Source organism: Thalassophryne amazonica, chromosome 1 (assembly GCF_902500255.1).
Source record: "Thalassophryne amazonica chromosome 1, fThaAma1.1, whole genome shotgun sequence".
Classification (NCBI taxonomy): domain Eukaryota; kingdom Metazoa; phylum Chordata; class Actinopteri; order Batrachoidiformes; family Batrachoididae; genus Thalassophryne; species Thalassophryne amazonica.
In genome coordinates, this window is record NC_047103.1 from 33,161,594 (window position 1) to 33,176,331 (window position 14,738).

At 41.2% G+C, this 14,738-nt stretch overlaps 1 protein-coding gene across 1 annotated transcript in view; it reads right to left on the reverse strand.

Moving 5' to 3' along the window:
• drosha (drosha ribonuclease III) overlaps positions 1 to 14,738 on the reverse strand; it is a 268,873-nt gene that overhangs the window by 229,735 nt on the left and 24,400 nt on the right. The window contains 5 exon segments of the mRNA XM_034167642.1: positions 4,017 to 4,098; positions 4,879 to 4,950; positions 7,454 to 7,540; positions 7,785 to 7,871; positions 14,135 to 14,215. Coding sequence (XP_034023533.1) covers positions 4,017 to 4,098; positions 4,879 to 4,950; positions 7,454 to 7,540; positions 7,785 to 7,871; positions 14,135 to 14,215 — 409 coding nt within the window.

Consider the following 14,738-nt stretch of genomic DNA (forward strand, 5'->3'; position numbering starts at 1 on the left):
ACAGTCATGATCAGGGGTCACCAACCCTGCCCTCCTCTCCCTAACTCTCGCTGCTCCACCCACTGTTAATGAGGTCAGGTGTGCTCAACCAATCAACAGCTAGGAAACACCAAACTTGACCAATCAGCTGTGCTTGCAGCAGTTACACATGCAGGGTGGGTGATCTCCAAGAGGAGGGTTGGTGATTCCTGGTGTAGATCAACCCGTGTTTCCTGTTGGAATTGGTGCAGTCGTTTGTGTTTTGGTGGGTTATTTCTTTTGGCTTATACTGACCGTACATTTTAGACATGAGCTCAGGTTTGAGGACCTCAGCAACTGAAAAAGGGTAAGGTGACGCCCATGGAGCAAATAGAAGGCATTTTCGAGAGGCGGGGATGGACCAGCGTTGCCTTCCAAGAACCAAAGTGGTTTGGTGGATGCGACGACACACAGCACCAGCGTGTTCTCCCACACTTGACAGTCTGTCCAATATATCGGGCCGATGTGCGCCTTTCGTGAACATACCAATATGAGAGATATTTTTGCCGATATGAAGACTTATGTTTTACCAAACAAACAATGCAGAAAAAAGTTTGGCTTTTAAGAAGTGGTGTTTTTACATAGTTTGTCCAGCAGAGGGCTGTGAAGACTACCTGGAACTCCATGTCTCCTTGGCCACTTCAGGAACAAGAGACAGAGGCAGTGACCAGCTGCTACTCATTTTTAAATCAGTGGACATTATACAGTGACAAGAGACGTGGTTGCTACGCTGCCCGCTAGACGGGGCCAAAACAGATGAAAACTGTAAATGCTGAGCAACGCAATGTGGAAACTGCCAATCTGAGTGAAAGCAGCAGGGTGTACATTGTTTGGTTAGTAAGTCCCTTCAGCTACTCCCTTGTTTTTACACTTGGGGTCGCCACAGCAGATCTGAAGTGAATCTCCATGTGCACCTCCACATTACATGGAGAAATGTGGCAGGGGTGGGGTTTGAACCAGGAAGCTGTTACACTGAAATCAAGCACACTAACCACTTGGTGTGCACGTGCATTGTTTGGTTGTTGGTTATATTTAGTTATTTAGAATAAAGTTAATGTTTAAACTGTGAAATAAAACTAAATCAAGCTTCAATTACATTTCTTTGACATAAGGGTTTGGAATCGTTGCCATTTTTTAATGTATCTACTGGGAGACATATCGGATTCGTAAATTTTTTACTCATAATATCGGTATCAGCACCTCAAGAAAAATCCATATCACTCGGCCTCTAGTGCAGATGACTGATATATTTGTCAAATATGTTCGAATGGCACTGAAAGATGATCAGCTCATGTGGCAATGCGCTACTCACACCCACCCTGATAGCTATTGAAGCAGGAAACCGGTCCATCCCCCACCTCTCAAAGTAATTTATGTAGACAAAATGTATTCATTTACGTTGCCATCCCTACAGGACCTGTATGCCTACAGGACCTGTATGCCTACAGGGCCCTGAGGTGAGCAAAGAAGCTTGTGGCCGATCCCTCCCACCCAGGTCACAAACTTTTTCTCAAACTACCTTTTGGCAGGAGAGCTGAAGTCCATCAGGACCAAAACTTCAAGACACAAAAACAGCTTCCTTCCATCCACAGCTAGACTTATAAACAATGCCAGAGACCCCATTTACCCTTCATCCCTCCCCCACTGCCATAAAGTACAGACTGGTCATCCCTGCACTGTAAGGTACTGTACATCTATACTCCAATCACCTGTTTTTTGCAAAGTCTCATTCCATTATGTTCTATGTATTTAACGGTGAATATAGTTTTGCTTATTTGACTTCTTACAGAAGTGTTTTCTTTTCTTACTGTCTATACACCAATAACACCAGATCAAATTCCTTGTATCTGCGAACTTACAGGGCAATACATTTGATTCTGATTGGTTAGGGTAGGGGAATGAAAAAGAGCCAGGTGATATTATAGGAAAAGATGCCAGGGAATGATAAGTTTCACTATTCAATCAAAGGCAACATTCATTAAAGTGGGCAGTCAAGTCCAAACTTGTCTGAGATACACTCATTTAGGATGTGAAGTTCACATTTAGCAAAGAAAACCAACAACAACAACAAAAAAACAAAAACAAAATCTGACAAATTTTGTTCAAGTTGCTATGTACACAACAACGTGTGACTGAGGCATACACAGTATGCACAGATGTCTTAAGAAGGATGGAACAGTGAGTATTTTTGGTGAAAAAAAAAAAACTGCCTTAATTTGAAATTCTACTCACTGTGCTTGAACAGAAAAGAAAATGATTTGTCATATTTAGCACAGGAAGGAAGTCGGCAGGTAACATTAATGGGGAATATTTACAACATACAGTAGTGTTCAGAATAATAGTAGTGCTATGTGACTGAAAAGATTAATCCAGGTTTTGAGTATATTTCTTATTGTTACATGGGAAACAAGGTACCAGTAGATTCAGTAGATTCTCACAAATCCAACAAGACCAAGCGTTCATGATATGCTCACTCTCAAGGTTATGAAATTGGGCTATTAATAAAAAAAGTAGAAAAGAGGGTGTTCACAATAATAGTAGTGTGGCATTTGGTCAGTGAGTTCGTCAATTTTGTGGAACAAACGGGTGTGAATCAGGTGTCCCCTATTTAAGGATGAAGCCAGCACCTGTTGAACATGATTTTCTCTTTGAAAGCCTGAGGAAAATGGGACGTTCAAGACATTGTTCAGAAGAACAGAGTTGTTTGATTAAAAAGTTGATTGGAGAGGGGAAAACGTATAAGCAGGTGCAAAAAATTATAGGCTGTTCATCTACAATAATCTCCAATTCTTTAAAATAGACACAAAAAAAAAAGACGTGTGGAAGAAAAGGGAAACCAACCATCAAAATGGATAGAAGAATAACCAGAATGGCAAAGGCTCACCCATTGATCAGCTCCAGGATGACCAAAGACATTCTGGAGTTACCTGTAAGTGCTGTGACAGTTAGAAGACACCTGTGTGAAGCTAATTTATTTGCAAGAATCCCCCGCAAAGTCCCTCTGTTAAATAAAAGACGTGCAGAAGAGGTTACAACTTGCCAAAGAACACATCAACTGAGAAAAAAGAGAAATGGAGGAATATTTTGTGGACTGATGAGAGTAAAACTGTTCTTTTTGGGTCCAAGGGCCGCAGACGGTTTGTGAGACGACCCCCAAACTCTGAATTCAAACCACAGTTCACAGTGAAGACAGTGAAGCATGGTGGTGCAAGCATCATGATATGGGCATGTTTCTCCTACTATGGTGTTGGGCCTATATATCGCATACCAGGTATCATGGATCAGTTTGGATATGTCAAAATACTTGAAGAGTTCATGTTGCCTTTATGCTGAAGAGGACACGCCCTTGAAATGGGTGTTTCAACAAGACAATGACTCCAAGCACACTAGTAAATGAGCAAAATCTTGGTTCCAAACCAACAAAATTAATGCCTCGCAGATGTGAAAAAATCATGAAAACTGTGGTTATACAACTAAATACTAGTTTAGTGATTCACAGGATTGCTAAAAAAGCAGTTTGAACATAATAGTTTTGAGTTTGTAGCATCAACAGCAGATGCTACTATTAGTGTGAACACCCCCTTTTCTACTTTTTTTTTTACTAATAGCCCAATTTCATAGCCTTAAGAGTGTGCATATCATGAATGCCTGGTCTTGTTGGATTTGTGAGAATCTACTGAATTTACTGGTACCTTGTTTCCCATGTAACAATATGAAATATACTCAAAACCTGGATTAATCTTTTTAGTCACATAGCACTACTATTATTCTGAACACTACTGTAGATATTCAAACATGTTGCTTTTATTCACCAATGACAGAATCCCAAAACTCACCACAAAGATGATGAGGAGCTGAAGAAGTCCCAACTACTACCCATGGCAACACTTTAGAAGGGGGAAGGAGCGTATGGCATTTAATGAAAACTGGAAACACTCCACAGAAATTCACGAAAAGTGGAGAATAAACAACAGGTGTGAAGCGATCTGAAAACAGACCTGTAAGGTTCCAGTCGTAGAGCTCAAGAATGTCCTGGAACAAGTAGGAGGCAAACAGCTCCAGACCTCGGACACAGTAGGTCTAGACACAAGAGGGAACATACATATATGAAAGGCATCAGCGGGCTGATCCATACCCTGTATGGACTACACACCACAATATAAATATGTACACACAAGTAAACATGGTGCTTTTGACTGCGTTTGACCTCATCATATAATTTCTGTGTGACTTCTTTATGAATCAATCACAAATATTTTGCTGCTCAAGATATGCTTTAGATCACTCATCTAGGCTTCTTGGTTATTGAGATATAGACAAAGTTCACATTTTTATCCCACATTGTCCTTGACCTTTGACCAAGCTACATCTAATCACCTCTAGAGATCGATAAAAGTAATGGTCCTATCAAGTTTGAAGGAAATCCACCCAGATATTTTTGAGTTATCTTGTGTACACACACACACACACACACACACACACACACACACACACACACACACACGTGCTAGTGAAAACAACACTCTGATATCGCTACTTTGCTAACTCGCAGGGTAATAGACCCTTTTTGTTTCTTTTTTAAGACACATTGTCAGATAGATTACCTTAATGTAGTTACAGCTGATAAGTAAATCCTCTTCTCCATCTTTATCACAGAAGCCACCTTATCACTGTAATCATGCTGAGCAGGTTAAAAAGACTTTTCTCCCTCTTCTAAAAGGATTAGCCCCTTCACTCATACAGGTACTGAGGTGTGAGGTCACACGGGGCTCAGCTGTGCTCACACTCAGCCGTTGGAGATTAAAAAAACAAACCAAACGGGTGAGAGAGCGCTGGGAGATAAAGAGGGGTTTCACTGACCTCCGGTGTCATCTCCTCGATGAAGTGAATGGTGTAATCTATGTTGAAGCGGATCACGCGGCACAATGGAATCTGGGACAATGAAAGTTGCAGAGGAAGAGAAGGAAAAAGAAAGAAAAAATGGAGTGACTCATTACCATATGACATGAGGTTGAGGAACTCATTCAAACTACACGTTCATGCACGGAATCTGTACATGAGAAACGGTGCAGTAACTTGTGGAGTTTAGATAGCGCAAAGGCAAATACAAACACACACACTTTGTTTTACAAATGAACTAAGCTCTCACTAAATAATTAAGCCCACTCTCCTGTGTTTAATCTCCCGAGTTACATTTTCTTTGTTGGCGGCGCGTCGGGGGTCCGTTTTCGGAGATTAACCCGGGAGCAACATTTGTTCTTGCCCACCAAGTGCCTAATTCACAGGGGGCCAATAAACGCTCAGTGGTTCCTAATCCCTGCGCCGCTACAAGGTGGTTAACCCCACTTTTAGCAAAGGCTGTTTATATTATCCAATTCAAATCACACCTAATCCTCTCAGTTCAAGCTAGGCTGATACTGAGCAAGTGAATTTTTACTCAAACAGGAAGCGGAATATATACACAATCGCTGGTAAGTGCGAGCGCACACTTGTAGTCGCGGACACCAACTTTAAACAATTTTGTCCTCTTTGGTCAAAACAAAGCTTGGCGGCATTCTCTTGGCTTTAAACATCTGCCTTGGAAGAAAAATGGAAGTGTGGCTCAAATGTCTTCTTTTGAACTCGCAAGCCCTCAAAAGTCTAACAATCGCTCATAGGCTTCAAACGACAGCGACGCGGACAACGCCAAGATCAGCACAGTAAGAGCAAAGCGCTTTGAGACAACAAAGGACTGCTGTAATTGTGGAGGACAGTGGCTTTACAGGAGAAGGACTTTATGTGCCAATTTAATAGACACGCTTAAAAAAAAAAGAAAAAAAAAATGGTACCCTTTTGCAGCACCTACTATAGATACACAGGAGCCTATGGAGCACAACACCCTCGCACTGCCTCAATGGCAGGCAGACAACTCTGAGCGAATGGAAAGAAATCAGCAGAACCACTTGATTTCAATTATCATAACATATATAACATAACTGTCTAAGGACATAATCTGTGCGTCTGTGCTGGTTATTCTGTCTGTCCAGAAAAAAAAAAAACCCTCAAAAACCACACAGTTAGATGACCTGAAGATGGGCAGTGAGATTGTTTGAAACAAAATTGCAACAAAGTATATTTTAAAGCACATTATAAATCCTATTTCACAATGGAGGGAGTCAGCTCATACTAACGTTACCCCGTTGGTGTCACATTATGTGATGCCAGCGAGTATTCATGCCAACATTAGCCCATTAGCATCACATATAAAAGTATTACAAAACTTGATTAAACCCAAATTTTCACATAAATTACAGGACATTACAGGAAAAAAAAAAGAGTACCTAATGATTAACCATATACTCTAGGTTGGAAATTTTTGTCAAGTGCATAAAATTTAGTCAACAATATATTTGTGCATGGTACTGCATTTCCACTAAACATGGTGCAAGATAATTCTGAGCCATTTTACATCCTTAACACCAGCAATTAATATGCAATAAATTAACTTAAAATGTACCCACATTATTCCAAATACAAATTACTGTAATTTCTAGACTATAGAGCGCACCTGAGTATTAGCCGCACCCACCAATTTTAAAAAGGAAAAAGAAATTGTCCATACATAGGCCGCATTTGTCTATAAGCAGTGGGTCTCCGCGTTGTAACATGAGATATTTACACAGAAAGATTTTTGAACTTTTAATTAAATACGTACCGTAAATGCTTTTTTCCCCTGAAGTGTTACACATAAATATTGATCTGCACGGCATGCAGCGCGAGCATGGTGTCTCTGCTCCACACAGAGAACTGAGTAATTTTAACTTTTTTTGAGATTTCATCACGTACATCCAGGATCGGATGGAGTCTGTGGTAAATAAGACGTTAATGAGGCGTTGTGACTTTTTCAACTTGTTGCGCCAAGACAGAACCGGTGGGGGGAGAAGGCTCCGCTCCGCTAACTGATCTGATGGTGCAACTCTGGCGCAAAGTGCTGGAGAGGGACTTTTCTTCACTAAAACGAACAGGTAAGACCTTATATTTACACTGTGTGTGAATTTACACCGCATGAGCAGCGCAGCTTTCAGGAAATCAATTGACAGCATAAACTGACGTTATTTGACTTATGACAAAGCCTGTAAAAATCCATAAATTAGCTGCATCATTGTAAAAGCCACAGTGATCAAAGCGTGTGAAAAAAGTAGCAGCTTACAGTCCGGAAATTACGGTAATCAACCTGCTCTAACGGTATGGTCTAGTTGTAAACCCAGTGAATGCTTGTTTTACATTCACAAATTGCTACAAGATTTAAAAAAATAAAAATAAATAAAATTGGTGCAAAGCTGTCTTTAAAACAACACAATGTAAATGCCACTGCACAGCCATAAATACAAAGGAATTTTAGATAAAGATTTTTAAAGTTTTACTTTCAGCTGCCACACAATAAAGCAAAGCTTACGTTTGCCAGAGGTGTGTGAGAGAAAAGGGAGAAGCCTTCAAACAGGTATTCGTGGTCATCGTACTCGATGACTGTTGGCCTGTCGGTCTGACAAAGAAACACACAAACGGCAAGTTATAGACGGCGGCGGCACAGTCTCATCACCAGATCAAACAAACACCTGCATCCCTATGCAGCTGAGGTGAATAAAAACCTGAGACACTGAGAAAAAAAAAAAAAAAACTGCAATCCCAAATCATAGTACCACAATTTAAAAAAAACAAAAAAAAAAAACACACTAAACATTTGTGCTCTTGTTATGTGGTCTCAATGAAATGAGCAAAATTCCTACCAGGAAGTTGGTGGGCGGTGACATGGTGATCCTGTAATGAAAGAGTTTTCCGGCGTTGTTGTTCATTACGCGACACTGTTTCACAGGCTGAAAAAGACACAATTCAACAACTGACATGTTGCTGATTGATTGATTCCAAATATGTACCTGGTACAATAAACACAAAATTCACCGCAATGTCATGCATTACAGGTTAAACAGCAGGCTCTCAGTAGTTTAGGAATGTGACTACTTCACTGGGATAAATCCCAACTCTTTACGACAAAAGAAGCAGGTTTGTTAGTGTACAAAAGGTGTGTCCCTCCCTTACACGGGCCTGACGGCTGAAAGTCTCCTCCGAAAGACTAGGCAAGTGGAACAAAATACCTTGCCCAAAGGTATAACTGCTGTGAATGGGACTCGAACACGTACCAATTTAAAATCTAATAAAAAGATTAATCTCTTTAAGAAAACATAATGCGGGAATGCAAAACATCTCTAAACAATGTAATAAGATCAGGAACATCATAAAAATTCACCCGAATGTGAGCAAAATAAACACATTCAAGCATGACGTTTCACTGTAAGTACGCAGTTACACGGTAAACAATAAGGCGGGGTGTCCGCTGCAAGTAAATAAGCATGTGTCAAGTGTGAATGACCTATACGAGCACGGGTCAACACAATGTCTTCCCGTTGCTTAGCTAGCGATAGAAGATTAAGCGATTTAATGAGCGGTTGATGTTGATGAAGCTTATTATTGGGATAGAGATCCCATAACGTTTGCCATATGTTTCTAAAATAATTGCTAACCTTTGGCTTTAGATCGGCATAGGGTAAGTTTATTTCTGTAACACCCATAGCAAGAGCTTCTTTTGCCAACTTGTCAACTTTTTCATTCCCCTTAATGCCTGTATGACTGGGGATCCAAGCAAATATTACTTGCTTACCTAATGTACTGATGTTATACAAAGTTTCCAAAAGCAGAACAATAAACAGATATTTATAAGTTTTGCCCTGCAAAGCTGTCAAACTTGACAGAGAGTCTGTATAAATAACAAAACATCTGTGGGCAGTGTTCTCTATAACACCCAAAGCCATTTTCTTGGCAAACAACTTGGCTGTATAAATAGAAGAACTGTCTGGTAATCTAATTTCCTGACATGTTGCTGATACCTTAAAGGTTGGTCAAATTGCATATGTAACCTTTGTTTGTAAATCTCACCAGACACTACAGCATAAATGATATGCATTTTTGGGGGCTGTTATTAGAGTAAAAAAAATGATACTGTAAATTTGCCGGGACACGGGTTAAAAAAATAAGCAATGGTTCCTAACATTTTGTTGTATTTCTTTGTATGACAAATAAATGTAGTTAAGGCTTGATGTTTTACAGTTTAAACATGATTTTATATATATATATATATATATATATATATATACACTCAACAAAAATATAAACGCAACACTTTTGGTTTTGCTCCCATTTTGTATGAGATGAACTCAAAGATCTAAAACTTTTTTCCACATACACAATATCACCATTTCCCTCAAATATTGTTCACAAACCAGTCTAAATCTGTGATAGTGAGCACTTCTCCTTTGCTGAGATAATCCATCCCACCTCACAGGTGTGTCATACCAAGATGCTGATTAGACACCATGATTAGTGCACAGGTGTGCCTTAGACTGCCCACAATAAAAGGCCACTCTGAAAGGTGCAGTTTTATCACACAGCACAATGCCACAGATGTTGCAAGATTTGAAGGAGCGTGCAATTGGCATGCTGACAGCAGGAATGTCAACCAGAGCTGTTGCTCGTGTATTGAATGTTCATTTCTCTACCATAAGCCGTCTCCAAAGGCGTTTCAGAGAATTTGGCAGTACATCCAACCAGCCTCACAACCGCAGACCACGTGTAACCACACCAGCCCAGGACCTCCACATCCAGCATGTTCACCTCCAAGATCTTCTGAGACCAGCCACTCGGACAGCTGCTGAAACAATCGGTTTGCATAAGCAAAGAATTCCTGCACAAACTGTCAGAAACCGTCTCAGGGAAGCTCATCTGCATGCTCGTCGTCCTCATCGGGGTCTCGACCTGACTCCAGTTCGTTGTCGTAACTGACTTGAGTGGACAAATGCTCACATTCGCTGGCATTTGGCACGTTGGAGAGGTGTTCTCTTCACGGATGAATCCCGGTTCACACTGTTCAGGGCAGATGGCAGACAGCGTGTGTGGCGTCGTGTGGGTGAGCGGTTTTCTGATGTCAATGTTGTGGATCGAGTGGCCCATGGTGGCGATGGGGTTATGGTATGGGCAGGCGTCTGTTATGGACGAAGAACACAGGTGCATTTTATTGATGACATTTTGAATGCACAGAGATACCGTGACGAGATCCTGAGGCCCATTGTTGTGCCATACATCCAAGAACATCACCTCATGTTGCAGCAGGATAATGCACGGCCCCATGTTGCAAGGATCTGTACACAATTCTTGGAAGCTGAAAATGTCCCAGTTCTTGCATGGCCGGCATACTCACCAGACATGTCACCCATTGAGCATGTTTGGGATGCTCTGGACCGGCGTATACGACAACGTGTACCAGTTCCTGCCAATATCCAGCAACTTCGCACAGCCATTGAAGAGGAGTGGACCAACATTCCACAGGCCACAATTGACAACCTGATCAACTCTATGCGAAGGAGATGTGTTGCACTGCATGAGGCAAATGGTGGTCACACCAGACACTGACTGGTATCCCCCCCCAATAAAACAAAACTGCACCTTTCAGAGTGGCCTTTTATTGTGGGCAGTCTAATGCACACCTGTGCACTAATCATGGTGTCTAATCAGCATCTTGATATGGCACACCTGTGAGGTGGGATGGATTATCTCAGCAAAGGAGAAGTGCTCACTATCACAGATTTAGACTGGTTTGTGAACAATATTTGAGGGAAATGGTGATATTGTGTATGTGGAAAAAGTTTTAGATCTTTGAGTTCATCTCATACAAAATGGGAGCAAAACCAAAAGTGTTGCGTTTATATTTTTGTTGAGTGTGTATATATATATATATATATATAATATATATATACATACACACACACACAAGGTCTGTTAGAAAAGTATCCGACATTATTATTTTTTTAAAAAACCATATGGATTTGAATCACATGTGATTACATCAGCCAAGCTTGAACCCTCGTGGGCATGTGAGAGTTTTTTCACGCCTGTCGGTGACGTCATTCGCCTGTGAGCACGCCTTGTGGAAGGAGTGGTCCAGCCCCCTCGTCGGAATTCCTTTGTCTGAGAAGTTGCTGAGAGACTGGCGCTGTGCTTGATCAACTTTTTTCAAAAACTGTGAGGCACATCCGAGTGGACACCATTCGAGAAATTCAGCTGGTTTTCTGTGAAAATTTTAACGGCTGATGAGAGATTTTGGATTGTTTCTATCGCTGTAAGGACTCTCCCATGGAGCGGGACTTCGCGCAGCGCTCCGAGGCGACGTCGTCATCCTGTTTCAAGCTGAAACCTCCAAATTTAAACCCTCTGTTGACCCAGGACGTCGTGAGAGAACAGGAGAACTTTCAGAAGAGGTCGAATCCAGCAGTTTTATCCGGACATTCCACTGTTAAAGGGAGATTTTTTTTATTGTAAGACGTGCGGACGGATTGGCGCGTCGGGCTCGCAGCCGGCGCAGCGTGCCCGCCACAGGGAAAAACACCTCCGTTGGAAGCCTTAAGGACAGTTGGAACATGCCCTGCTGTTAAACAATTTCTCAGATACTCACTCAACTGAAAGGCACCCAAAAGCCGCCTGGATTTTACAAATGGTTTATCAACACGGAGGTGTTTTCTGTGGCGGGCGCGCCATGCCGGCTGCGAGCCAACGCACCAATCCGTCCGCGACGTCTTTCATTAAAAAAAATCTCCTTTAACAGTGGAATGTCCGGATAAACTGCTGATTCCGACCTCTTCTGAAAGTTCTCTGTTCTCTCACGACATCCTGGGTCTACAGAGGCTTAAATTTGGAGGTTTTCAGCTTGAAACAGGATGACGACGTCGCCTCGGAGCGCTGTGTGACGTCCCGCTCCGTGGGAAGTCCTTACAGCGATAGAAACAATCCAAAATCTCTCATTAGCCATTAAAATTTTCACAGAAAACCAGCTGAATTTCTCAAATGGTGTCCACTCGGATGTGCCTCACAGTTTCTGAAAAAATTTTGATCAAGCACAGCGCCAGTCTCTCAGCAACTTCTCAGACAATAAAAATCCGACAAGGGGGCTGGACCACTCCTTCCACAAGGCGTGATCACAGGCGAATGACATCACCGACAGGCGTGAAAAAACTCACGCATGCGCACGAGGGTTCAAGCTTGGCTGATGTAATCACACGTGATTCAAATCCATATAGTTTTTTTAAAAAAATAAAACTGTCGGTTTCTTTTCTAATAGACATACATTATATATAGATTATATATATATATTATAGATAATTATATATATATATATATATATATATATAGAGCTATAACCAAAACCAACCAAGTACGTCACGCTGCCTTCACCTAGGCAGGGCAGTCGCCATGTCACATTGTTCAGCAATTGCAAAAATAGACTTCCATCTATTTTCTCCCTATCTGGCTGGCAGCATAGTGACCACTTGTCTAGTAGGTGTACTAAAACACCCACTCTGATTGAAAATGAATGGCAACTGGTCACTTTGCCTCCGTTTCTTAGAGCTAATGTACCAAAGGGGTGATGGGGTCCAGCCATGCTTGACAGCATTAATACCCTCGGAGGATCCTCTGCTGGACGCACTATGTAATGACACCAATTTTCAACAGCAGAACTGTTTTTCTGTGTTGTTTATTTGATAAAAGTTTCATATCAGCAAAATCATCCTTGCACTGAAATGTTTGGGAACGGCTCATCTCGGTCAACAGATCAGCTGAGGTTATGCTGGACACCCTTTTAATCCCAAGATTTGATATACGACGCAAGAACGAGAAGGGACACTTGATGAATGCAACATGCACAGATTCATGTGAATTATTTCTTTTTGATTCGGCGATACCTAATAGGCGGTTCGTGTGGGCTTTGACATTTGATCAATTCGTCCAAGAATGGTACTACTTATCTTCGCTATCACAGCAACATTCAATCAGGTTCATCCATACGGGTCCAAACTGTTTCAGTTCAACAGTTAGCTCTTAAATTTTACCTTTCAAGGTATCCCAAGGTCAATGGACATGTGCCCTCAAATTAAGTGTTTCACAAAAAGTATCACTGTATCTTTAAACCCATTCTCAAAATAACGCTTCTGGGTTTGACTTGTCAAGGTCACGTAAGATCAAAGGTCATGTGACCAATAGAAAGGTGGACTGCATTTAATGGACTGCATTTATATAGCGCCTTTCCATCTGCATCAGATGCTCAAAGCGCTTTTCAATAATGCCTCACATTCACCCCGATGTCAGGGAGCTGCTATACAAGGCGCCCACTACACAACGGGAACAACTAGGGGATTTAGGACCTAGCCCAAGGGCCCTTAGTGATTTTCTGGTCAGGCTGGGATTTGAACCAAAGAACATCTGGTTTCAACCTCAATGCTTAACCAGTAGACCATCACCTCCCCTAATGTATGAATTAATGAATTTATTCAGCATACACACACTTAACAAAAAATCATAAAACAAAAAAACTCAAACAAGTTCACAGTTTTATGTGGCTGAAAGGGTGTAGACAGAAGCAAAAAGTGTTTAATAATAACCAAAGGTGTATTTTTAACCAATAGCCATTCTACATAAGCATCCCCGGCATATAAGGTTCAGACTAAGATTCTGACTGAGACTTTTAACTGCATTTCTCAAAATCAAATTATTTCATGCTTTGTTGACCATCACAGTTGGATCAAAATCCTTACAGCTTCTTTGTTTCTACACTGATGAACATATGGACGGACACGTGATACCTCAGAGAACTGCTACAATTACAAAATAAATCCTGTATCTAGGCAAAAATGGAAGTCGTTGGTAGCTTTAGTTTTAAAAATGAGTTGAAATGTTCAGAGAAAAGCGAGTTATGAAAACCAGAAATCTCAGCACCTGGCAAAGTAATCAGTTCGGTCACTGCTGCCGATCAAATACTGTGTCAAGTTCTTATAACAGTATTAGCATCATTTTGTGTTTTGGGATGTTATAAATCATACTTACTTCCCTTTTAACACAGTGTAATATGGCCACTGTAAAATGGAGTGCTGCCCATGGAGCGTGTACACAGGATATATTTCGGCACAATAATGTCCTTGGCCCTCTGTGGCAGAACTTTAAGGTTATGAACAAGTGATTTATTCACAGCGTTTCATACCTCCTCCCCAGGGTAGATGCTGTGGCGGATCCCAGTACGTCTGGCCTTGGCACTGCACTTACAAAGCGGACCATCATTCATCTGGACAGAAGCAAAATACGTAAATCAGAGACAACTGCTTCACTTGCCAACTTTAATACAGACTAATATGGATTTTACAGCTCCAAATTCTCATTCGTGTGACCTTCACTTTTTCACTGGGGGTTTTTAAGTTTTCCCTTTCTGATTGGGTCTGGGCAAAACTCTTCTCAGTAAGATATGCAGCATCACATAAAAATGTTTTGTAATGCAGTGTGTATGACCATGTTCTCATTTATTTGATAATTAAAGCTCCAGTGTGTATGATTTAGGGGTGTTTATTAGTAGAAATGGAATATAGCATTCATAACACCTCCAACTATGAATCACTGTGTTTTCCTGCGTCGAGTATGAGCCCTTCATATGTACATGAGGGCGGGACTTTTGAAGGATGCCATGGTGCACCACCTTGTTGTTACAGCAGCCCAAAAGGCACATACATACTCCACCTTTTGCATTTACCAGCATGAAGAAAATAAATAAATAAATAATAATAATAAAAAAAAAAGGTAGTCAGTAGTACACT